General features: G+C 45.8%; 1 protein-coding gene across 4 annotated transcripts in view; it reads left to right on the forward strand.

The window, feature by feature from the left end:
• The window catches only part of KLHL17 (kelch like family member 17), a 245,265-nt gene that overhangs the window by 169,367 nt on the left and 49,603 nt on the right, over positions 1 to 26,295 (forward strand). For all 4 annotated transcript variants that reach the window (XM_078642346.1, XM_078642348.1, XM_078642347.1 and 1 more), the window contains 2 exons: positions 4,489 to 4,702; positions 15,552 to 15,696. In XM_078642346.1, coding sequence (XP_078498472.1) covers positions 4,489 to 4,702; positions 15,552 to 15,696 — 359 coding nt within the window. The remainder of the gene's footprint in view (positions 1 to 4,488; positions 4,703 to 15,551; positions 15,697 to 26,295) is intronic.

The raw sequence follows: 26,295 nt of genomic DNA on the forward strand, positions 1-26,295 counted from the left end.
ATGCTTAGAAGCAGGTAAACTGCTTGCTTTAAGTGCTGCATGGAAACTACTTATTTCTGGTGTTTGAAAGAATAAACTGGTCAATTCCAGACCTTTTCCAGCCACATCCTCTTGCCTTACTCCTCTAATGTGCTCCAGTTTGTCTTCTGGCTCATGCTGCTTTAGTTATTTAACTCAAACTTCTTATAAACTTTCTGCCTGTTTGGACGGAAATAAGGGGGCAAGGCTGGCTTGCAAGCTGAGTTCAGAATTGGACAGAGCTAACATAACTATTGTCTTTTAAAACCCATGAACTTCCCTAAATGCCGAAGGACTACAGAGATGTTTCTCATTTTTGATTTAGATTATCAATTATACATAAGAGAAAAGCAGACTGGGGTAATGTGGAAGCAAAGCATTTTACCCCAATATCAAGACTCCCCAAAATGTACCTTGATTCAATCTCCCACATTAAGCTTGATTGGAGACGGTACTAAACCTCAATATAACAAGGCATTTTGCCCCGGTTTTAAGGCACCTTCCAAGGCATCTGATCAATAAAATACAATTTCATTAAATAATTCCCATTTAGGAATAATTTGGGCCCACTCAATAACTAAATTCTAGATTAATAAAAAGTTGAAGGGTTTTATTGGAAAAACTCAAAACAAGTGTTACAAAGTCCATGTCAATAAGGCTCTCGGATGCTAAGTTCTACAGAGTATATAAAATCAGAATATATACTAAGTCCAAGCAGGCAGCGAAATCAAAAGAAACCGGCAGTATTTCTAGCATCATTTAGGAACGCTCTCAAGTCTGGCTCACCCCCAAAATCAGGGGGCTTCTATACACAATTCTTGCATAGAAAATAAGAACTTTTGAAGAATCATTGTAGTGTGAGCAAATGTGTTATTTCTTCAGCAAATCAAAGCACATAGAAAAAAACACAATTACCTTAACACCTAAGCACTAACCCATTTTCTTGAATAGTTATTCTGCACCCTCTATGCGAATGTCATCCAGTCACGTTCAAACAAACAAGTTACGTTTACATTATTACACTATTTGAATGTATAGATTTTGTTGTTGCTTCGGCACAGATGGGGTTACATCTTGCCAGTTACATCTGAGTTAGAGGCGTTCACCATGAGCAGAACAATATCAGTGAAAAATATTCTAGCACATTGCAGTTCCACTGTGTTTGGTGACGCTTGTTGGGAGAGGATGTGCATTGGGGGGGGAAGCGCTGAATGACCGGGAAGGCTTCCATCTTAGTTAAAATGGCGTTTTGCCCGGAAATGTGGCATAACTAAAAGACTTCAGAAAGTATACTTCTACACATTATAAGTAATTACTTTCAAAAGCAATTGTATTAAACCAGTCTGCAAATGTGACGTGTGTAAATGCATACCACAAATTGTTAATAATACACAACAATATAAATCCATAAAGCTCTTTTACATTATCAAGCATTGCACCTTGAATCTTGTATCCTCCTTACAGTCCTCTTCATTTTACTTGAGTGGGGGTGTGCAAAATTTGTGTAATTATATGAAATTTCGGTAGAATTATGTGAAATTATGCAAATTGCAAATCCGTCATTTAGGGCTATATTTTAGCGCAAAATGCTTCCTTGTATTAGTTGTTGACACACACATTTTGCGCAAAAAAACAGTGCAAAGAATACAATTGCTGTGAACAACATCCCATCGCGTTCTGGTTGTTCATGTCGTTCCCATGCTCTGCACCATAAATTTGCCTCGAACGGTGCTTTATGTGAAGTGTCATAATTTCCGGAATTTCATGTAACATGAAATTCCTGAAATTAGGCACATTATGCTGCTTAATTTAGATTTCATCTGGGCCTAGTCTATAGCAGCTCCGAAAGCATAATGATTTTGGGGCATTCCTCGATTCTAAAATCAGTTGCGGCACAGTGTTGAACCATTGCCTAATTTGTGGATGTTCTGTATGGTTGCCTATAGAATTGTTAGCTTGATTGTGCCTGACTCCCCTTAGGGAGACGACCAGAGTTGGAGACCTTGTTCTATAGAAGGAGCCCCTGAAGCACTCTGCCACATTGGCCTTTTTGATTTTTAGGTTCTTATGAGCAATATGGGTTTTCCATGCATTTTCAGTGGTTCCCTTTAACCGCATCAACGCTGAGCAGATTTACCGTTCTGCGCTGACTTTTGCGGATTCGCATGTTACGTGACGAGCTGGGCTCGTCATGAGCGTGCGAGGAGGCTACCTCATGACGAGCCCAGCTCGTCATGAGCGTGGAAGGGGTTAATGTTGTCCAGTCTAGCGCAGCTTCACTTGTAGAAGATGTGAAGGGACAGTGGTGTCATCGACATGTGACTTAAGACAATATTGTTGGAAAAGCCTGAATTTACCGTTTGTAGTCTCTAATGGCTTTGATGGCACCTTTGTGGTGTTTTGATGATTCTTCAACACCCTAACTTTCTCCATGTGTTTTAGATCCTTGTTATGTGTGATGATGACCAGCTTGCCCCTTCCCCCTCTTGTGCAGTCTACCTGCTGCTGCTTTGGGGTTTCCCCTGAGAGCTCTTTTACTCTAATTCATGTATCACTGATTGCAAAACGTTGCTTGATTTGTTTTTGGAGCTCTTTTAGGGTCAGCAGATGTTTGACCAGGTCCTAACCAAATGCTCAGCATTTGTATCTATGTTTAGTTGTAAAAAGTCCCAGGCTGTTGATACTGTCGCAGGCCGTTGATACTGTCGCAGACAGTAACGTTACTTATAGTTATCTCAAGTAGGTGTAGTTTCAGAAATGGGGGGGGGGGGCAAAAGTGTAATCAATACTGTCATATGATTTGTGTGAGTAGAATGAAGTCTAAAGTGGGCGGGTGCACCTACCTTCAAGTGCTTAGCGCCCTATATCTTTCAGTTTTCTCTTGAGACTCTGTGACCCGGTGCCACCTCTTCCCTCCATATTCAATGACCAGCTAATTTGCTGTTGGCTGCAAGATTAACGCCATCACCCGTGATAATTGCCCCTCAGCATGTTCTCCTGTTACATGGAGCACTTCATCATACATTTTCTCCTACTTAATTTGAGGCAAAGATGGAAAAAGCTTTTGTTCCGCTAGTTTAACCTTAACCACTGACTACCTTCCCTCTTTGTTTTAGTTTAGTTCTTTTCATAGGGAAAGTGTCCGTGAAGCGAGACTTCAGCACCAGGTCCAACCGCCCCTCATCTTCGTTTTGCTAGAGTCTAAAGCCAATGCTGGACAAGCCTTGGCACGAAGTCTTGTTTGTGCCCTCCTTCCTTGAAGGATGATCTCTCTTTCCAAGAAGGAAAACATCTTGATTACCCTGCACCTGTCCCTGGGCAAGTTCAGTCCCCATGAAGTAAACGTTGCTACTCCTACCATGCTGGTGGAACAGCAGTGCCTGTATCAGTCTATCTAACCCCTTTCCCACTGTGCAGTCCCATGCAGCACTGTACACCCATAATACAGAACATTAGCTTGTGGGTAGAGCTGAGCTGGCATACAAGAACAGGGCTCTCACGGTGAGGCGGCAGCCAAGATCTAAAGTGACAGCATCCATTTTGGGAAGTTTTCTCCAGTCCTTCCTGCAGCACTGACAGTCCCCAAGCAGTTGTGAAGAAGCATGAGCAAGGACCAACAGTACTGTAATCACCATGAATCTAATGTTTCTTATTTCTGATATTGGTCCATGCCAATTATGGCAGGTAATCTGGCTTCGCCAGAGGACATCGCATGCTCTTGTTTTCCTCTGAGATTGGTTTAATAGCAGCAGTAACCAAGCCTGTAAGGTTTAGATGAATCCTTAGACCATATAGCTGTTACTTTCATTACAGGTTATAGCTGAATGTCTAGGACAGCAAAGCAATACTTTGGGTGGCAGTAAATTTATCCCATAGGTGTATAAGAAAATGGCTTGAGTGGTAAACCTAACTTATGTCTAACAGGTGGCTTCCACTGGCACAGTAGCTATTACTTGGCTGCAAACATCTTTTTCATCTAATCACAAGACTAATCCCAAAAACCAACAACAGTCACTAACCATTGGATTAACCACTAACTTTGGGCTCTAGAGTAGTGCGTTACTCAACATAAAGCAAGCCAATGGCTCATCAGGGGTAGTAAGCGCTATATAAATGAATTGCAGCACAATACATCCGGGGGGGAGAGGGGGGATACAGCTAATTGGTCTGGTTGCACAACCAGCCATGCTACCCTAGGTTACAAGTGATTGTCAAAGGATGTAAGGCCAACACTTGGGCTACAGGCATTTTTTCTAAATTGCAGATCTATCTCTAGTTGCAGGTTAACCCCCCTGCTAGCAGAGCTACCACTTATATTTTTGGGAATGTCATGAGCTGTACAAGTATTGCTGTGGAAACCCACAACTGAATGCCATGGATAGTAAAGCTATACTTAGACTTAAATGTTGTGCACCAGACAGTAGAGCTGTCGCTCCAGCCCAGCAGTGATTCCATGCTCCTCTCCTTCAGCTGATGAAGTGTGTGCGTTTACCGCTACTGAGCCGCGACTTTCTCATGAGCAATGTGGACACCGAGCTGCTGGTGCGACACCATTCCGAGTGCAAAGACCTGCTGATCGAAGCCCTGAAGTACCACCTGATGCCCGAGCAGAGAGGCGTCCTCAGCAACAGCCGGACCCGGCCGCGGCGCTGCGAGGGGGCCAGTACCGTGCTCTTCGCCGTTGGTAAGTGCTGTAAACCAATCTTTACTCTGGTCCCCTAGACCCAGCCCAGGTGTCTGGTTTAAATGTGTTTTACAAACTGTTCAAGAGATACCATCTCTTGTCGTTGCACATCTTTACCCATCTGTTTTTTCTCTTTTCAAAGATTGGAACATCAGATTGCACATCTGTACCCAAAGGTGTTTTTCTCCTTTTAATGATTGATAACCTTTTACTTTGTTGCAGCATTTGTGTAGCGCTTACTATCCCTATGTGAGGTGTTTTAATGCTTGCCTTCATGGATAGCATGCTGCAACGTGGTTGAAAGGGTGTTATCTTTGTTTTGAATGTATGTTGGCCTTGATGACCACCGAAGTGTGGTTATTGTGTTATGGGATGCAGCGAGTAGGAGTGTTTTGGTTGATGAAGTGTGAGAGACAGACGTGCAGTTTTTATAAAAAATTTCAATATGCAGGTAGCTTTGTACAGATCTGCATGTTCCTTTATGGTTTTTCATATGATACAATCTGCTTAGCTGGTTACCGCACTGAGGTGTCAAGTCTAAGATTTTGTATATAGTTGTCGTCCTGGGCAGGCAGGGTTGGACGTAGAAAGAAGTGGAGAGATCTGTTGGGATGGGCATATTTATTAGCATCCCATAACGGAGGATCTTTGTGAGATGTAAAGAAGTAGTCCGATCGTGTCGATATTTGGAACCTGCAGAGATGGGCTATATCAAAGTCCACAGAGTTGTCCAGCAATGTGTGACAGTCCTCTTCAGTTATTCTGGGCGGGTTCATTTGGTGATTGCAGTTTTTTTGCTTGTACAATGATGAACAACCCTCATAGCAGATATCATAATTTTTTGTGAATTTCAGAGGTATAAGATAGAATTTGTTGCTGACTGCTGCATATTATGTCTTAATTATTTTTGTGGGCCATAATTGTGCAATATGCAGCCATGGTACAATGACCCGGAAGCAGGTTCTCAGGCCACTGAACTCTTTGAGTCTCTTTCCCATTTGAACTTCTCTCAATCAGTTCTGACCCCCACTCATGACAAGGGACATATATTGGACCAGATTTGGTCACACAATGTCCCATTGTCCACTCCAACGACAACACCCTGCATATGGTCTGATCATCACCTTCTGCAATTTTCGATCACCCTTCACGGCCTTATAAAGGCCCCCGTTCTGCTGGGGGGGTTAGTTAAGGAAATGGAGCTCATTAAATAACTAAGCCTTTCTGTCCACCTTGGCTAATTCTATTCCTGCACCTTCCCCAGACATCAACCTTATGGATAAAGATCTCTCTGACTGGCTTTTGGCGGCCTGCAACAAGCATGTTCCACTTACTAAGTTCTCACGGGCTCGCCGCATGGATACCCGTAGGTGGTTTACAGCAGATCTAAAAAAACAAAAACTGGAACTGCGCCAATCAGAGAGAAAATGGAGACATGGGTATTCGGATGAAGATAGATCATCATATACATCCGCCCGCAAGAAGTATAAGAACTCCATCCTTTCTGCCAAAGCATCTTTCTTCTCCAAAAAAATCTCTGATGCACAAAATAAATCCAGAGAAATCTTTAGGGTCGTGAATGACCTTTGCAATGATGTTAGAACCTCCCCTTCTCAACCCCCCACTCAAATGATGTGCAATCAGCTTAACAATTTTTTTAAGGATAAGATTGCCATTATAAAAGTAAGTATTCAGACCAGCTCTATCACGGCGGATAGTGTGGATATTTGTAGAAATCCCTTCGAACTGGAGGTTGTTCCTCCCATAGACCAATTCAGGTTAGCAGAATTGATGAATCGGGTGAAGTCTGGGTCTCCTAATGACCCTGCCCCCGCATGTACTAAAGAAAGTTTACTCTGTACTTCCACGAGGAATACTCTCCCTATTGAATAAATCCCTATTGCAGGATATAGTTCCCAACTCGTTTAAAAATGCTACGCTGGTCCCATTACTCAAAAACCAGGTGCCGATCCATCTAATCTATCGAACTACCGGCCCATATCCCTTCTCCCTTTTGGTGGAAAGATTCTAGAAGCCCATGTGGCTAGTTGCATTTCCAATTTTATAGAGACATCTGACTACCTGGAATTCAACCAAGCCGGCTTTCGCCAAGCGCACTCCACCGAGACGGTGATCCTCGCTGTCCTGGACACAATGAGGTCTAATGCCGATAAGGGCATACATCAGGCCTGGGTGCTCCTGGACCTGTCGGCAGCGTTCGACACGGTGGACCACACCATCTTATTACACCGTGTCGAACAAGCCGGCCTTCGAGGCGCAGCCCTTTTTGAACGACCGATCCCAGGCAGTCAAGCTTGATAACTTCATAGCGCCCAAATTGTCCACCACATGCGGCGTTCCGCAGGGTTCATCATTGTCCCCCCTTTTATTTAACCTGTACCTTAAACCCTTATTACATTCTTTAAAAAACAGGAAGGTTACAGTATACAACTATGCGGACGACTTGCAACTTATTTTTCCTCTAAATTCAACAGACTCTGTCGAGGAATTTCAGGCCACTATGCTGCACATCCAGGGGTGGATGGAGTTGAATCACCTAAAACTCAACCCAGGAAAGACCGAGCTGGTACTCCCGGGTAAAAGCTCTATCAGCTGGGGCCCTCACTTTTGGCCTTCTTCAATGGGACTTCCTCCATCCCCCTCTCTTTCGGTGAAAAGCCTCGGAATCACCATAAACTCCGACCTCTCTCTGAAAAGTCAGGTGGGAACGGTGATTTCGTCGAGTTTCTTCCAGCTACGGAAGATTAAGAAAATTTCTCATTTACTCACGCACTCTGCCCTCATCCAGGTGGTTATCGCCTTGGTCCTCTCCCGATTAGACTTTTCCAATTCCATCTACTTAGGCCTCCCCCTGGCTCTGTCTAAACGTCTGCAAATCGTGCAGAATCAGGCGGCTAGACTAATTTTTAAAAGCAACGGTATGAGCTCAGCGAAACCTTTGTTGGCCACTCTTCATTGGTTACCTATAGCCCAACGGGTAACTTTCAAGATAGGCTGCTTGGCCTTTAAGGCCCTTCATGGAAAAAGTCCTAAGTTTATTAACAACCTCATAAACAAACATGAACCGACTCGCAATCTCCGCTCTGCCCACCTGTCCCTTCTCACTTTGCCCTCCTTTAAAAAGAAACGCCTTGGCGGATGCCGATTTGCTCATTTAGCCCCAAAGGTCTGGAACTCTTTTCCCTTGTCACTCCGGAGATGCACTAATCTTTTGGAATTCAGGGGTGCATTGAAGACTTGGTTATTCAAGCAAGCGCACAGTTAGGTTACTGCTTTCCATCTCTCTCTCCTGTAGCGCCATGAAACCTCTGGGTGCCCGTGCGCTTAATAAATCTTGAATAACATAATGCGATAGTGAACCAAAGGTTAACCCTTCTTAGCTTATCTGCATATCAAAAACTGGTTTAGTTCTTTGCACTTCGTGGGTTCTATGCTATGGATTGCACTTAAGGGTGTGACTGTTTTCTGTGCTGGATTGCCAGCATGTGGGTCGTGGAGTTATTTTGGAAATAGTATGTTTTCAACTGCCTGCAGAAGTGTATATGCTCCTGGGTTCTTATGATTACTAGTAGTGAGTTCTAGGGCTTGGTGGCTTGTACTGAGAAAGCAGTGCCCTCTTCAGATTCCTTATGGTAAAGTGGCATGATAAGTAGTGCAAGCCTGGAGTGCAGTATTATGTTTGGTTTGTATTGCTTGAATTTAACTTGTATATCTTTTACGGGCTATGTTGTGGTTTTGGTTGTGAGAAACTACACCCACCAACAAATATTGAGTGCTTCAGGTTTTTTAGGTCGAGCTGGCGTTGGAGCGCGAAGCGCTCCCGCCAGCGAGACTATAGTCACCTTCCTCCCTGTCAAGGGAGTAACAGCTGTGAACGAGCCCGATACAGACCTGGGCACGAGCCAACCCAGGTCTGTGAACGCGCTTCAAGGTTGAGCAGCTTGTGCACGTTTGTTGGACGTCAGGCGCTGCAAGCCCGCCAGACCAATTATCCCAGCATGAAACTCTACTTCCTGAGGCGCCACAAGACCAATTATCCCAGCAGGAGTCTCCACTTCCTCAGGCGCCGCAACAATTATCACAGCATGAGACCCACTTATCACAGCATGTCAACAGGCGCCCCAGGCTGCTGGAGCACTCAACTATAATTAATGTGCAGTTGAGTGCTCCAGCAGCGTGGGGCGGCTCTCTGCATGCTGTGCTAATTATCACTTTGGGGCCTCATGCTGTGATAATTAGGGCGGCATGCTCTATTTGCAGCACTGAACATTTTCAAAGAAGGCGAAGCAGTGACATTCATTGGAGACACTCACCCTCACGCCCTCATCCCCTCACCCCTCACACACCTCCTCACCCTCACACACCTCCTCACCCTCACACCCCCTCACACACACCCTCACATACCCTTACCAGCACAGCAAAACACAACACAACACAGCACAGCAAAACACAACACAGCACAGCAAAACACAACACAACACAGCACAGCAAAACACAGCACAGCAAAACACAACACAGCACAGCACAACACAGCACAGCACAACACAACACAGCACAGCACAGCACAACACAGCACAGCAAAACACAGCACAACACAACACAGCACAGCACAACACAACACAGCAAAACACAGCACAGCACAACACAGCACAGCACAGCACAGCACAACACAGCACAGCACAGCAAAACACAGCACAGCACAACACAACACAGCACAACACAACACAGCACAGCACAGCAAAACACAGCACAGCACAACACAACACAGCAAAAACACAGCACAGCACAGCAAAACACAGCACAGCACAACACAGCACAGCACAACACAGCAAAACACAACACAACACAACCCTCACGCCCTCACCCCCTCACCCCTCACATACCTCCTCACCCTCACACACCTCCTCACCCTCCCACACCTCCTCACCTTCACACCCCCTCACACACACCCTCACATACCCTTACCAGCACAGCAAAACACAACACAGCACAGCAAAACACAACACAGCACAGCACAGCAAAACACAGCACAGCACAACACAACACAGCAAAACACAACACAACACAACCCTCACGCCCTCACCCCCTCACCCCTCACATACCTCCTCACCCTCACACACCTCCTCACCCTCACACACCTCCTCACCTTCACACCCCCTCACACACACCCTCACATACCCTTACCAGCACAGCAAAACACAACACAGCACAGCAAAACACAACACAGCACAGCAAAACACAGCACAGCACAGCAAAACACAGCACAGCAAAACACAACACAGCACAGCACAACACAGCACAACACAGCACAGCACAGCAAAACACAGCACAACACAGCACAGCACAGAAAAACACAGCACAACACAGCACATCAAAACACAGCACAACACAACCCAGCAAAACACAACACAACAAAACCCTCACACCCTCACCCCCTCACCCCTCACACACCTCCTCACCCTCACACACCTCCTCACCCTCACACACCTCCTCACCTTCACACCCCCTCACACACACCCTCACATACCCTTACCAGCACAGCAAAACACAACACAGCACAGCACAGCAAAACACAGCACAACACAGCACAGCACAGCAAAACACAACACAACACAGCACAGCACAGCAAAACACAACACAGCACAGCAAAACACAGCACAGCAAAACACAGCACAGCACTGCAAAACACAACACAGCACAACACAGCACAGCAAAACACAGCACAGCACAGCAAAGCACAACACAGCACAACACAGCAAAACACAGCACAGGACAGCACAGCACAGCAAAACACAGCACAGCAAAGCACAGCAAAACACAGCACAGCAAAACACAACACAACACAGCACAGCACAGCAAAACACAACACAGCACAGCAAAACACAACACAACACAGCACAGCAAAACACAGCACAGCAAAACACAACACAGCACAACACAACACAGCACAGCAAAACACAGGACAGCAAAGCACAGCACAGCACAGCAAAACACAGCACAGTAAAACACAGCACAGCAAAACACAGCAAAACAAAACACAGCAAAACACATCACAGCACAACAAAACAAAGCACAACACAGCACAGCACAACACAGCACAGCAAAACAAAGCACACCACAGCACAACACAGCACAGCAAAACAAAGCACAACACAGCACAGCACAGCAAAACAAAGCACAACACAGCACAGCACAGCAAAACAAAGCACAACACAGCACAGCACAGCAAAACAAAGCACAACACAGCACAGCACAACACAACAAAACACAGCACAGCAAAACACAGCACAGCAAAACACAGCACAGCAAAACACAGCACAGCAAAACACAGCACAGCAAAACACAGCACAGCAAAACACAGCAAAGCACAGCACAACCAAGCACAGCACAACCAAGCACAGCACAACCAAGCACAGCACAGCCAAGCACAGCACAACCAAGCACAGCAGAACCAAGCACAGCAGAACCAAGCACAGCAGAACCAAGCACAGCACAACCAAGCACAGCACAACCAAGCACAACCAAGCACAGCAGAACCAAGCACAGCACAACCAAGCACAGCACAACCAAGCACAACCAAGCACAGCACAACCAAGCACAGCACAACCAAGCACAGCACAACCAAGCACAGCATAACCAAGCATAACAAAACATAGCATAACAAAACATAGCATAACAAAAAATAGCATAACAAAAAATAGCATAACAAAAAATAGCATAACAGAACATAGCATAGCATAACAAAACATAGCATAACAAAACACAGCATAACAAAACACAATATAGCATAGGATAACAAAACAAAGCATAGGATAGCAAAACAAAACATAGCCTAACAAAACATAGCCTAACAAAACATAGCCTAACAAAACATAGCCTAACAAAACATAGCCTAACAAAACATAGCCTAACAAAACATAGCCTAACAAAACATGGCATAACAAAACATGGCATAACAAAACATGGCATAACAAAACATAGCATAGCAAAACATATAATAGCATAGCAAAACATAGCATATCAAACACAACAAAACATAGCATAGCAAAACAAAGTATAGCATAGCAAAACATAGCATAGCATAACAAAGCATAGCATAGCATAACAAAACATAGCATAACAAAACATAGCATAGCATAACAAAACACAACATAGCATAGCATAACAAAACACAACATAGCATAGCATAACAAAACACAACATAGCATAGGATAGCAAAACTAAACAGAGCATAGCATAACAAAACAAAGCATAGGATAGCAAAACAAAACATAGCCTAACAAAACATGGCATAACAAAACATGGCATAACAAAACATGGCATAACGAAACATGGCATAACGAAACATGGCATAACAAAACATAGCATAGCAAAACATATAATAGCATAGCAAAACATAGCATATCAAACACAACAAAACATAGCAAAACAAAGCATAGCATAGCAAAACGTAGCATAGCATAACAAAGCATAACAAGGCATAGCATAACAAAACATAGCATAGCATAACAAAACATAGCATAACAAAACATAGCATAGCAAAACAAAGCATAGCATAGCAAAACACAACACAACACAACATAGGATAGCATAACAAAGCATAGCATAACAAACACAACAAAGCATTGCATAGCATAACAAAACAAAGCATAGGATAGCAAAAAAACATAGCATAGCAAAACAAAGCATAGAATAGCAAAACAAAACATAGCATAACAAAACGAAACATATCATAGCCTAGCAAAACATAGCATACCAAACACAACAAAACATAGCATAACAAAACATAGAAAAACAAAGCATAACACACACAACCACACACACACAACCACGCACACACAACCACGCACACACAACCACAACCACACACACAACCACAACCACACACAATCACACACACAACTATCTATCTATCTATCGCCCTCACTCTATCTGTCTATCGATCTATCGCCCTCACTCTGTCTATCGATCTATCGCCCTCACTCTATCTGTCTATCGATCTATCGCCCTCACTCTATCTATCGGCCTCAGTCTATCTATCTAATCGCCCTCACTCTATCTGTCTATCTATCGCCCTCACTCTATCTATCTATCTATCGCCCTCACTCTATCTATCTATCGCCCTCACTCTATCTATCGCCCTCACTCTATCTATCGCCCTCACTCTATCTATCTATCTATCGCCCTCACTCTATCTATCTATCTATCGCCCTCACTCTATCTATCTATCGCCCTCACTCTATCTATCGCCCTCACTCTATCTATCGCCCTCACTCTATCTATCGCCCTCACTCTATCTATCTATCGCCCTCACTCTATCTATCGCCTTCACTCTATCTTATCGCCCTCACTCTATCTTATCGCCCTCACTCTATCTTATCGCCCTCACTCTATCTTATCGCCCTCACTCTATCTATCGCCCTCACTCTTTCTATCGCCCTCACTCTATCGCCCTCACTCTATCTATCGCCCTCACTCTATCTATCAATCTATCTATCGCCCTCACTCTATCTATCTTTCTATCGATCTATCGCCCTCATTCTATCTATTTATTTAGATACTGATCGCCATCACTCTATCTATCTGTCTAGCTATCTATCGCCCTCACTCCTATCTATCTATCTATCTCGCTCACTCAATCTCTCTATCGCCCTCCCTCTATCTATCTATCGCCCTCACTCTATCTATCTATCCCACTCACTCTATCTATCGCATCACCACAGCATCACTAAGGGGCACAACAACATCACTATGCGCTACCACAGGATCATTGAATGCCACAGCATCACTAGTCGCCACCACAACATCTCTCAGCCCCACCACAGCATCAATCTGTGCAACCATTTACCAACAACTGGGTCAAATATGATCTCTCAATGTTTCAAGCTTTATTACAAATGTCACAAAAAGAGGTTAGTATTTCACTTCTGTTCTTGGATTTTCGTCACAATAAAATACACTGAACATATTCTTCACAAAAGTTATTTACAAAAGTTTAAGCTATTGCCATTATAAATTACAATAACTTTTATTTAAGTATTAATTATTTAAAAAAATTCAAAGCCATTGTTATTTGTAATATCAATACATCTAAGTCACGTGAATACAACACATATTGCATTACAAATGCTATAGGTGTCACAAGTTATAACTATTGGCATTGTAAATGACAAAGCTATTATTTTTGCTATTTTCAAAACCAACACATATATAAAAAATGTGTCATTTACAATACCAATAGCTCAAACTTTCCTAATGCGAGACCTTATGCATTGCAAATGCTTGTTTTTTTTACCAACCTGCAACGTTTCTTCTAGCAGCTGTCAAGAAACTGCAACAGACAAATTGCTGGTCACACTCTCTTTTGATATCTGTGCCTGCATGTTTTGCTTTACTGTAACTGTGTCTGAGTAAATCATGTTATCTCCATATTCTCTGAAACCTAGGGCCATATGTGTCATCAACCTGATTTGCGATTCTCAAATAGCGATTTTTAAGAAATAGCTATTTGAGAAACGCAAATAGGTATGTATGTACAAAATCGCATTTTTTTGCGATTTTTTTAAAAATTCCTTAATTGCGATTAGCAAATTGCGAATCGCAATTAAGGAATACTTTCCCATTCATTTCTATGGGCCGGGAGGCCCATAGGAATGAATGGGAAGTTATTCTCAATTTGCGATTCGCAATTTGCTAATCGCAAATTGAGAATAATTTCAAGGGTGTAGGGGTGTCCAAAGGACACCCTGTTGCACCCCTTAAATATGCATGGGTGCACATGTGGCGCACTAAGGGCATGTATGTGTGTCACATGGCACTTTGAAAAATGCAAAAATGTGCATTTTTCAAGGAATTCACAACTTACCACCAACTAGAAGTTGGTGGTAATTTGCGATTCCTTAAGGACATTTTGCTTTTTTTTTTTTGCTTCATACATTGCATTTAAGGAATAACAAAATTTGCGAGTCCTTAAATGCTATTGCAAAATAAGGAATGGCAAATTTTGCGATTCCTTGTTTTGCACCAGATTTTGCTTTATACATACCATTTAGCAAATTCGCATTCACAAAGGCCGAAATTCTGCGAATTTCGGCCTTTGCGAATGCGAATTTGCTTGATACATATGGCCCCTAGTCCTCAAAGTATCGTAATGCTACATGTAGCCTGAAGGTCACAAGTTTAAACATTGTTGGGCTTACATCAGTCATACTCCACCAGGTTAATTAATGAGTACAGCAGGGTTTGGATATTCACTCTGCTGTTTATTTACCTTCTTGCAATCCTGTAGCATGGTTCCAATGCAAATTTTCATCTCTATTTATCGGTCTACACACTTATGGCACTGGCTGTGAGGTGGATTGCCCAGGTGTGACATTCCTCCTGCGCAGCGCCCATTCAAAGGCCAATGCCCACACTTTTAAACACTCCTTTCCCTAGAGTGTGACATGAAGCGAATGTCTGAGGCATTCTATGGATGAAGATTTAAGTTGGTGTGTAAGAAAGATGGACAATAAGAGATTGTTTCTTTGCATGCTTGTGACCTACACAGCAGGTTGTTCCCCACTTTACCATTCTTCATTGAACTATCTGCTTTGGACCAATTTATTCTCTTGCCTCCAGTGCTTCTGCTTGGGAGTGTCATATGTCTACTGTCCCCTTTGCACTCCCACCAACCTATTCTCTAAGTCAATTCCTTAAAAATGGACATGATGCGGATGGTTAACAAACCAAACCAGTGGAAGGGGGTCTTTGGTTCACCCCAAAAGTTCTGATAACTGAATCCCACAATCCCTTGTTTCACCCTTTTTGTGCTGTGTCTTTTTTGTAGGTGGCGGGAGCCTGTTTGCTATCCATGGGGACTGCGAAGCCTATGACACCAGGACAGATCGCTGGCACATGGTGGCGTCCATGTCCACAAGGCGGGCGCGAGTAGGAGTAGCAGCCATTGGGAACAAGCTCTATGCTGTTGGAGGGTAAGAAGCACCTCGCACTGGGTTTACACAAGAGTCTGAAGAGAGTTGTCTCCCTGAAGGTGGGCTAAGCAGGGTGGGAAATGTCTACATTCACTTATCCACAGACTGACTGGCCATTTAGGAAATTAGTCTAGTTGCAGGCATGTATCATACCAGTGCCTGACAACAAAAAGGGTTGTTCTTCAGGCATAGAGTTTAAGCTCATATTAACCTTTCCCATGTCTCCAGCACTTGGGGGGGGGGGGGGGGGGACTATGGATAATTTGAAGGCCCATCAAACATAGGGTGGTATTATCAAACTGATTTTCTATGGGTATCAAGGGGTAGCAAAATAGGCAATAACTGACTAACGCTGAGTCCTACATTCCTGTGTGTTAGAATATGTATGTCAGAGTTGATTTTGATATAAAAATAAACTAACTTAATTGATAATTCATGGTTTTTGTTATAAAACAATTGTAAATAAATAAATCACAAATCTAATGGAACCTTGTTTCTTACTACAGATACTGTGACTGTATATGTTCAGTCACTTATTCATGGTCATATACTACTCTCATCCAAACTAATACAGTGATAGCAAAAGTAAATTAAACGAAATACCGATGGTACATTTGTTTCAGAAACAAATCTGATTCATTGCATAGAAACCAAGGTGTCCGCAGCATTTCGATCAATCTTCTATTTTAATGGCCTTTTTAAGGATGAAAGACCAAAGTTTGACTTACATTGCTTGTTTCGTTCGTTGTTATTTAGAGTGGGCCTGCATTTTATTATTTGTGTAAGTGTAGGGAGGAAAGACGCCCCTGTGAGTGTTGTCACATGTAGTTCTTGCAGTTGCATATGGCTAGCAATACGTTAAGTTGCCCAAAGAAGTGTTGCCTTTTGAAGGACATACTGGGTGTCTCCTTGAAGACGCTCTTCTTCGCATATGACTACTTCTGCATGTACCTACCTTCAGGCTAAGGGCACATTTTCCCACCCTTCACACTCTATGTAATCAATTCATACAAGTCTATTTATTTATTTATTTATTTATTCAAAGTTTTATATAGCGCGAACAAGATCCTTACAGATATCAGAGCGCTTCACAGAGACAGGAGTAGGGGCAACAGGGATGAACAAGATAACGAGAGCAGCATAATGTTCGAGGCATGTGGGCTGCTAAATTCATATCTTAGCATTAGATCGCCGCCTAGTGTTGGGTCCGGATGATCGCACATTTTTGTCCTGGAAGAGTCTTCGAAGTATTCTGAGATAGGTGGCTCCTCCCCTGGACTACAGTGCGCATGGGCATCGGCTCCATCCCCAGATTGTTTTTTTCCGCCATTGGGTTCGGATGTGGTCTCGACGTCTCTCTGTCGAAACCGAGAAAAACTAACTTTTAGCGGCCAGAAGGCCTCGTTTTTTTTGCGTCGGTATTGTCTGCGCACGGTCTCGAGTCTTCCGTCTCTTGGAGCCGGAATAAGCGGAGTCTTGTTTCGCTTTTCGAACTATTGAGGCCTTCTCATCGCGACACGACTGCAAAACTTTTCGGACATGGAGCGGAGCCCGTTTAAGTACTGCCCGCTTTGTGGGTCCAAGTACCCACACATCGATCTACACCCCGTCTGTAACAAATGCCTTTCGCCTGACCACGACGACGGCAGGTGCAAGGCCTGTGCACAGTTCCGCTCTAAGAAGACTCTCAAGCTTCGGCGCGCGGTGCGCATGGAAGCTAGACAAGCGGCCCCGGATCCGGAAAACATCTTCGGCGACCAAGAAGAAGAGGACCAGGGTCATCATCTTCAAATCTCCCCACCCGAGACGGAGGTCGAGGCGGATCCGGTAGACGACGACGGAGTCGTGGGTCAAGGCCTTGAATACGTCGACGAGGTAGGAGACGACGAAGCGATTTATGGGGCCGCGGCAGATAGCTCAGAGGACGAGCTCTGCCCCGAAGGTTTCGAGGATACCGACCGGGTCACGGGATCGCCTGTAGGCCTTACCCAAGACCCAATGCCGCAAGCCACAGCCCCGCCTTCTGGCCCGGCCACGGACTTACTTGCTGAGCAGACTGTATCGAAACCGAAAGCATCGGGATCGACTACATCTAAAATGGCCGACCCGAAAACGAAACCGAAACTTAAGGACTCGAGTGTCCCTAAGATGGCTGCCGTGCCGGCGAAAACGACTGTACCCGCTACTCCATCGACTCCGTCGACCTCCGGTCCGCAGAAGTCGAAGAAGTCCGTCGATTCCGCTGCTGCACATTCAAAATCGACGCCAGAGGAGGGGTCCTCTAAGAAAGATGGTCGGCACGGGTCAACATCGGCGCCGCCGTCCAAGCACGCCAAAGCCGGCTCCACGGAGTCTACGCAGGCGCACGGATCGAAGACTGGCACGTCTACGCACCGGTCCCAGGACTCGGGGTCGGTGACAGCGGGATCCGCGTCGAAAGCCCACAAGGCCCACAAAGACGTCGGATCCGAGGGGAAGGTCAAAACATCCTCGTCGGCGCCAAAACCAACTGAGAGTGAGACGTCCCTCATCGCCGCATCACTACAGAGAATCAGGGAGAAGGCCTCTGCTCCGTCGGCTCCGATATCATCGCCGCAGGCGCAAACGGACAATCCAGCAAAGCCTTCTGGCAAACTTCTCTTTGTTTTGCCGCCAAAGGAGGCGCCGAAAGCCTTTTCCACCAAATCGGCACCGAAGAAGACGGTTTCTTCAACGGCTGGCCCACTTCCACGTCGGGTACTCGAATCAGAGGATGATTCAGAGCATTTCATCGACGCTGACACAGGCAAATTGACCCTCTATAAGAGAAAAATATCTTCAGAGTCAGTGGACTCATATGTCATCCCACTGAAAAAGAAAAGGGTGCCCCTTGATGCTTCAGGCCTCATGGAACCAATCCAGCCTCCTCCCAGACGGAGCCCTACTCCCTCACCAGAACACTCTGCGGGTGAGGGGTATGATGAGGATGAGCAATACAATTTCCCTATCAATGAACCAGATGCACAACCGGATTCATATGATGACACTGGTGACCAGGGCACCCAAAATGTGGGGCAGGACCCGCAGCTTTTTAATGCACGTGCATCCCCAACTGAGGATTCAGCAGGTTTTCATGCGCTAATTGAGAGGGCAGCGGCCAATCATGATGTGGACATGCATGCTGACCCGATAGAAGAAGACTTCCTTTTCGACACATTTTCAGTCTCTGAAAGGACAGTAAAGACGCTGCCTATGCTTAAAGGAGTCCTCAAGCATGCTGGGGATATCTTTAAGGAGCCTACCAGAGCACGAGTGGTCAATCCACGCATTGAAAAGAAGTACAGACCTGCACCTGCGGACCCCGCATACATTCGGGGACAGTTGCCACTGGACTCTCTTGTGGTCGCCAATGCCAGGAAACGTGCCAACTCCCAGACTACGGGTGAAGCTCCTCCCCCGGATAAGGAGTCCAAAGTGCTAGAGGCAGGGGGCAAAAGAGTAGCTGCGCAGGCCGCAAACTTTTGGCGCATGGCCAATACACAAGCACTCTTAGCACGTTACGATAGGGCGCATTACGACACCCTAGAACAGGTTATACAACACCTGCCTCCACAGTTCCAAGAAGGCACCAAACTGCTTATTGAGGAAGGGAAGCTAATCTCAAACGCAGCCATCAAGTGTGCACTTGACGCTGCTGACACAGCTGCTAGAGCTATCAACACTAGCGTTATGCTGAGACGACAGGCGTGGCTCCGCATCTCGGGGTTTAAACCAGATATTCAGACAACCATTCTTAATCAGCCAGTCAATCCTGATAGTCTGTTTGGTCCAGATGTTGACACCACCCTAGAAAAAATAAAGAAAGACACAGAAACTGCTAAGTCCATGGGGGCCCTACAGTCGCAACAGTTTCGTGGAAGCAATTTTCGTCGCTCAGGTGCACGTGGAGTCACCAGAGGACAAATGGGTCAACAATCTCAGTTCTCAAAAGGTGGAGCACAATCCTCGTTCCAAAAACAGAACAAGGGAGGTTACAGAAATAACAGCAACAGAGGTCGCGGCAGAGGAAACAACAGCTCCCGCTCCTCTACCCCAAGCAAACAGTGACTCTCTGTCACTGCCCCCCGACCACTTAACACCTGTCGGGGGGAGACTGCAGCAGTTCCTGCCCGTCTGGAGAAACATCACCACAGACAGGTGGGTGCGACAACTAGTCCAGTATGGTTATTGCCTGGAGTTGAAATCCACTCCACCCAACATCCCGCCAAGACAAAGGCCTATGTCCGCAGAGCACTTGCTCTTATTGCAGCAGGAAGTAGTGGTGATGCTGCAAAAGGGAGCAATCGAGCTCGTGCCGGTGGGGGAGGAAGGCACAGGGGTGTATTCCCTGTACTTCCTTATTCCAAAGAAGGACGGATCTCTCAGACCCATTCTAGATCTACGCCCCCTCAACCTGTACATACTGTCAGAACATTTCCACATGCTTACACTGCAACAGATTCTTCCCTTGCTAAACCAAGGGGACTTCTTAGCAACCTTAGATCTCAAGGATGCTTATTTCCACATTCCACTACACCCATCCCACAGGAAATACCTCAGGTTCACTATTCAAGGCAAGCATTACCAGTTCAAGGTCCTACCCTTCGGAGTCACCACAGCCCCAAGGGTGTTTACCAAGTGTCTGGCGACAGTAGCAGCGCACCTCAGGAGGCAGAACATCCATGTCTACCCCTACCTAGACGACTGGCTCGTGCAAGCCAAGTCGGAACAACAGTGCGCCGCGGACATGTCGACTACAATTCACCTTCTTCACAATCTGGGTTTCTCGCTGAACTACCCAACGTCACATCTACAACCAGCACATGTCCGGCAGTTCCTAGGTGCGACGATCAACACCCTGACAACCATGGCTCAGCCAAACCAAGTCAGGATAGACAGCATGCAGTCTCTGATCCAAAAGTTCAGACCACAACACTCGCTTCCAGCGAGAGTGTTCATGCAGTTGATAGGCATGATGGCCTCCTGCATCTTCATAGTCCCTCACGCACGGTTACATATGCGCCCGCTCCAGGAGTGCTTAGCGAATCAGTGGACACAGGCTCAGGGGCAATTGACAGGCCTAGTGTTGGTTACCAGTCGGGCATACGACTCTCTGCATTGGTGGACTCCACACAACCTTTGCAAGGGCCGACTGTTCCAAGAGCCTGTGCCGCAGATTATCCTGACAACGGACGCATCTCTCCAGGGATGGGGAGCTCATCTGCTCACTTACACAGTGCAGGGACTATGGACGACGCAGCAACAGAAGATGCACATCAACTATCTGGAACTGATGGCAATCTTCATGGCGATCAAGTCCTTCATTGTACATCTGTGCAACAAGGTAGTGTTAGTCCGGACGGACAACATGACTGCGATGTACTACATTCAAAAGCAGGGGGGCACCCACTCGCCACAGCTGTCTCATCTGGCTCAGAGCATGTGGAAGTGGGCCATTCAGAGGAACATTTTCCTCATGGCAGAACACCTCCCAGGGAAGGACAACCAGATGGCGGATCTGCTCAGCAGGTACAGCCATCAAATGCACGAGTGGGAGATACACCCATCTGTCCTCCACCCGTACTTCCAGCAGTGGGGTCATCCGGAGATAGACCTGTTTGCCACAAGAGAAAACGCAAAATGCCAACACTTTGCCGCCAGGTTCCCTCACCCACAGTCGCAGGGGAATGCGATATGGATGAACTGGTCAGGCAAATTTGCGTACGCTTTTCCGCCAGCCCCTCTAATACCGCTGGTCGCAAGAAAGCTAAGGCAGCACGCGATGACTCTCATCCTAGTTGCTCCAACGTGGGCGCGCCAAGCATGGTACACCACGTTCCTCGAACTCTCAGTGGTGCCGCATCAAAGACTGCGCCTCACGCCCAGTCTTTTGACGCAGAACCATGGAGAAATTCAGCATCCAGATCCGCAACAGCTCAACCTTGCGATCTGGCTCCTGAAGTCCTAGAGTTTGGATACCTTAACCTGCCTCCGGAATGCATGAACATCATCAAGGAGGCAAGGAAGCCAACTACCAGAGCATGCTATGCTGCGAAATGGAAGCGTTTTGTCATTTACTGTACAGCCAATGACATCAACCCGCTAGATGCATCTATCCCCAACATCATTTGCTATCTGTTGCATCTTTACAAGTGCAATCTAGCGTACACTTCCATTCGGATACATCTATCCGCCATAGCGGCTTATCTTCAAAACAGGCAGCATCTCTCTGTCTTCAGAGTGCCCGCCATTAAAGCCTTCCTTGAAGGTCTGAAACGAGTCATTCCCCCAAGAACACCGCCAGCTCCGGTGTGGAACCTCAATGTCGTTCTCACCAGACTGATGGGACCACCATTTGAGCCACTGCACTCGTGTGAACTCCAGTTCCTTACGTGGAAAGTAGCTTTCCTAGTAGCTATTACGTCTCTGAGGCGTGTCAGTGAGCTGCAAGCGCTCACAATCCAAGAGCCATTCATTCAAATTCATCCAAATAGGGTAGTGCTACGCACTAACCCCAAATTCCTTCCGAAGGTGGTGTCACAGTTTCATCTCAACCAAACTATTGACTTACCAGCATTCTTTCAAAACCCGCAAACGGTGGCAGAAAGAATGCTCCATACCTTAGATGTACGGAGGGCGTTGATGTACTACATAGACAGAACACAACCCTTTAGAAAGACAAAACAACTTTTTGTTGCCTTCGCACCACAACACAAAGGCAACCCTATTTCCAAAGCAGGGATAGCCAGATGGATTGTTAAGTGCATCCAGATATGTTATCAAAAGGCCAAGCGCACTTTAACAATACCCCCAAGGGCGCACTCCACACGCAAACTGGGGGCATCCATGGCTTTCCTAGGGAACATTCCTTTGGAGGATATTTGCAGAGCAGCCACGTGGGTTACACCACATACCTTTACAAAACACTACTGTGTTGATGTGCATTCCAAGCAGCAAGCTGCTGTAGGACAGGCTGTTCTCAAAACACTTTTTCAGGTTTCTGCAGCTGGCACGGGCAACCGCCGCTGATGGAGGGACTGCTATGTATTCTATGCTAAGATATGAATTTAGCAGCCCACATGCCTCGAACTGAATATGCTACTTACCAGTATGCATCTGTTCTTGGCATGTAGGGCTGCTAACATTCATATCGCCCGCCCTCCTCCCCGGTGCCTGTCGCAGCTGCAGATATACTATTGTATTTATTCATTAGCATGGACATCCTTTACACTTTTCACTCCATCTTCTGCCACAATGGCGAAAAACAATCTGGGGATGGAGCCGATGCCCATGCGCACTGTAGTCCAGGGGAGGAGCCACCTATCTCAGAATACTTCGAAGACTCTTCCAGGACAACAATGTGCGATCATCCGGACCCAACACTAGGCGGCGATCTAATGCTAAGATATGAATGTTAGCAGCCCTACATGCCAAGAACAGATGCATACTGGTAAGTAGCATATTCAATTCACTCACATAGTAGGATAACAATAATGTACAGAGACATATCCAAATACAATCAGGTAAACAAGTAATATAAGACGGCACAAGTCATTGCTCCACTACAGAAGGGTTGAGGTAAAGCCTTGGATGTGTGGATGGCTTATACCAATTTCTTAGGATAGAGAAAGCACTGGGTGGGGGCATCGGGAGGGTGAGACAATACACCAAAGTGTAACATATATTGGTCGGTAGTAAGAGAGTAGCGGAGCAGTGACACCATAAAGTAGGATTATAGTGCCAAAGAACAAGGTGATCAGTGATACAGAGCGATGCAGAGTCTCAGATCCAGTATCTATAAGGTTCAGGAGATCTTGGCCAGAAGGATTGTTTTCACCTCTTTCTTGAAGAGTGCAGTGGAGGAGATAAGCCTGGTTTCCGGAGGGAGCGCATTCCAGATCCTGGGTGCCATTCCTGAGAAGGAGCGCTTGTATGTTTTTTCTTTCCGGAATCTACGAGGTTTCAGGAGTAGATTTTTTGTACTACGATTGGATCTCGACCCTCCAGATATAGACAACTTTTGCGCGAGGTAGTTGGGTGCCTTGTGGTGCACGGCCAAGTGTGTCATTACTGCAATTTTTAGCTGTATTCTGGCTTCAAAAGGCAGCCATTTTAGAGATTTTAAGTCTGGGGATATATGCGAGTGTTTTCTTGAGCCAGTAATGAGTCTCGCGGCAGCGTTCAGGGAGGCTCTTAGGGGTGCTGTTGTGGATAGCGGGAGTCCACTGAGGGCCACAATTCCGTAGTCAATGCGAGGGATGACTAAAGCTTGTACAGCAGTTTGGAAGTCTTTGGCAGGGAGGAAGGGTTTAAGTTTCCTCAGTGTGTTGATTTGAAGATTAGCCCCTTTTGTGGCTTTGCTAACGTGCTGTTGCATGTTGAGCTTGGCGTCAACTGTGATGCCTAGGGATTTCGCTGAGTCCACGATGGTAGGTTGGACATTGAGTGCTGTTAGGTTATTGAGCCAAGTTTGGGTGGTGGACGTTTTCGCCGGGGGTGAGATGAGTAGGAACTCAGTTTTCAGCGCATTTAGTTTGAGGTGATTATCAGCCAACCAAGATTGAGTGTTGCTAAGTGTGGAATTCAGAAGTTTGATATCTTCCGGGGATTGTAGTTTTAGGTAAAGTTGTGTGTCATCGGCGTACATATGGAATTGAACATTGGATGCTTGGAGCAAGGTGGCGAGCGGTTCCATGACGAGGTTGAACAGTGTGGGGGAGAGGGAAGATCCTTGTGGAACACCTAGATCTGCAGGCACCGGTTTAGACAACACATTGTCGATCTTGAACTTCTGCGACCGGTTATGAAGGAAGGAGGAAAACCATTTGAGAACAGTTCCCGATAGACCCATTCTAGTGCTTAGCAGCTCTAATAAGTTCTCATGTTTGACCGTATCAAATGCTGAAGAGAGGTCAAGAAGGATGAGGAGGCAGGACTCATTGCGGTCAAGGATTTGGAGGGCGTCATCAATTATGTGTGTCATAGCTGTTTCCGTGCTATGTTTTGCTCGGAAGCCTGATTGGTGAGGGTTGAGGAGGTCAAATTGGTCAATGTGTTTTGTTAGTTGGAGTTGGACACATTTCTCCAGCAGTTTGGCCAGGGTGGGGATATTGGTGATAGGCCGGTAATTGTTCAGGTCAGACGGGTCAGCTGTGGGTTTCTTGAGTATAGGTGTGACTTGCCCCACCTTGAGGGAGTCAGGGATGAGACCTTGTTGAAGGGAGCTGTTGATGATTTTGGTCCAAAGAGGGAGGAGCAAGGGGATGAAGTCTTTTACTGCATTAGCAGGTAGGGGGTCTGTGAGGTGATTAGAGGGCTTCAAGGTGCAGAGTAGTTTGTGTATTGCTTCTTCCGAGTAGGTGTGGAAGTACAGCCAGGATGCCTTGTTTTTAGGTTGAATGTTGGACATTCTGGTGTGGTTGGGGAATCGGCTTAAATCCATGACGAGGTCATTTCTTATGTTGTCGGTCTTTAGCTTAAAGAAAGCAGAGAAGGCTTCACAGTGTGGGGTGTCGCTTGTTGCGTTGTTTGTTTGTAAGGGTTGTGTCTTTGCTTGAGACTTGATTAGTTCGAACAGTTTTCTTGGCCTGTTTTTTGCTTGGTCCAGCTGGCGGCTAAAGAAGTCAGACTTTGTGCGCTTTATTTTCCTAAAGTAGGCATTTCTCTTGTTTTTAAGCGTTTTTAGGTGTAGTGATGAGGGGTCAGATCTCCAGGTACGCTCTGCCATTCGCATAGTACGCCTGTCGTCATTGAGTCTGCCATCATACCAGGGGTTAGAAATTTTGTTGGAGACTCTCTTCAGTTGCAATGGAGCGACTTCATTGACTATTGATTTCATAGAGTCAAGGTAGTGGTCGGTCAGTGATTGAACATCCGAGACACCTGAAGGGGGAAGGAGGAGACTGCCAGTGTGGGGAGGCAGGGTAGTGGGGTTAAGATTCTTCATGTCCCTTTTCCAGGTTTTGTATTTGGTGGGCTGAACCGGGTTAGGTTTAACTTTTTCGTTAATAAAGAAGGTGATAATGTGGTGATCTGACCAGTCGCAGGGTCGGATCGCCTCCAGTTGGATAGAGTCCTCTTTGACGATGATGAGATCGAGTATCGAGCCTTTGTCGTGTGTTGGACTATCGCATATTTGGGTGAGGTCAAGCGCATTAAGGAAAGTTTTGAGACTATTCACCTCTGTGTCTTGGCTACCGGGCCTTTCTAAGTAAACAATCGGAAACCAAATGGTTATAAAGTATGCTTTAAAACCATTTGTTTTGCTTTGTTTATTTAAAAGCACATGCAGGCCCCATCAACAAAATCAGCCCCCTCCGCTGTTCAATCGGCCCCTACCTTGGCAGCTCACCAAAACGCCTGGTAGCTAGTCCGACCTTCGAGTATCCAGAGATGTGTGCAAAAGACTAAAAGATGTGTCTCTGCAATCACTGCCCTCTTCTGGAACACCTCCCACTTCATAGCAGCACCCCACCGCCAACACCACATCTCCATGCAGTTCAAAGGAATTTAAAATCATGCCTCTTCTGAATGCACCCTTTCCACTAGATTTTCTATCCCTAAGTGTTGAAGCCTCAGATT

The sequence above is a fragment of the Lissotriton helveticus genome, chromosome 5_1 (assembly GCF_964261635.1).
Source record: "Lissotriton helveticus chromosome 5_1, aLisHel1.1, whole genome shotgun sequence".
Taxonomy (NCBI): Eukaryota; Metazoa; Chordata; class Amphibia; order Caudata; family Salamandridae; genus Lissotriton; species Lissotriton helveticus.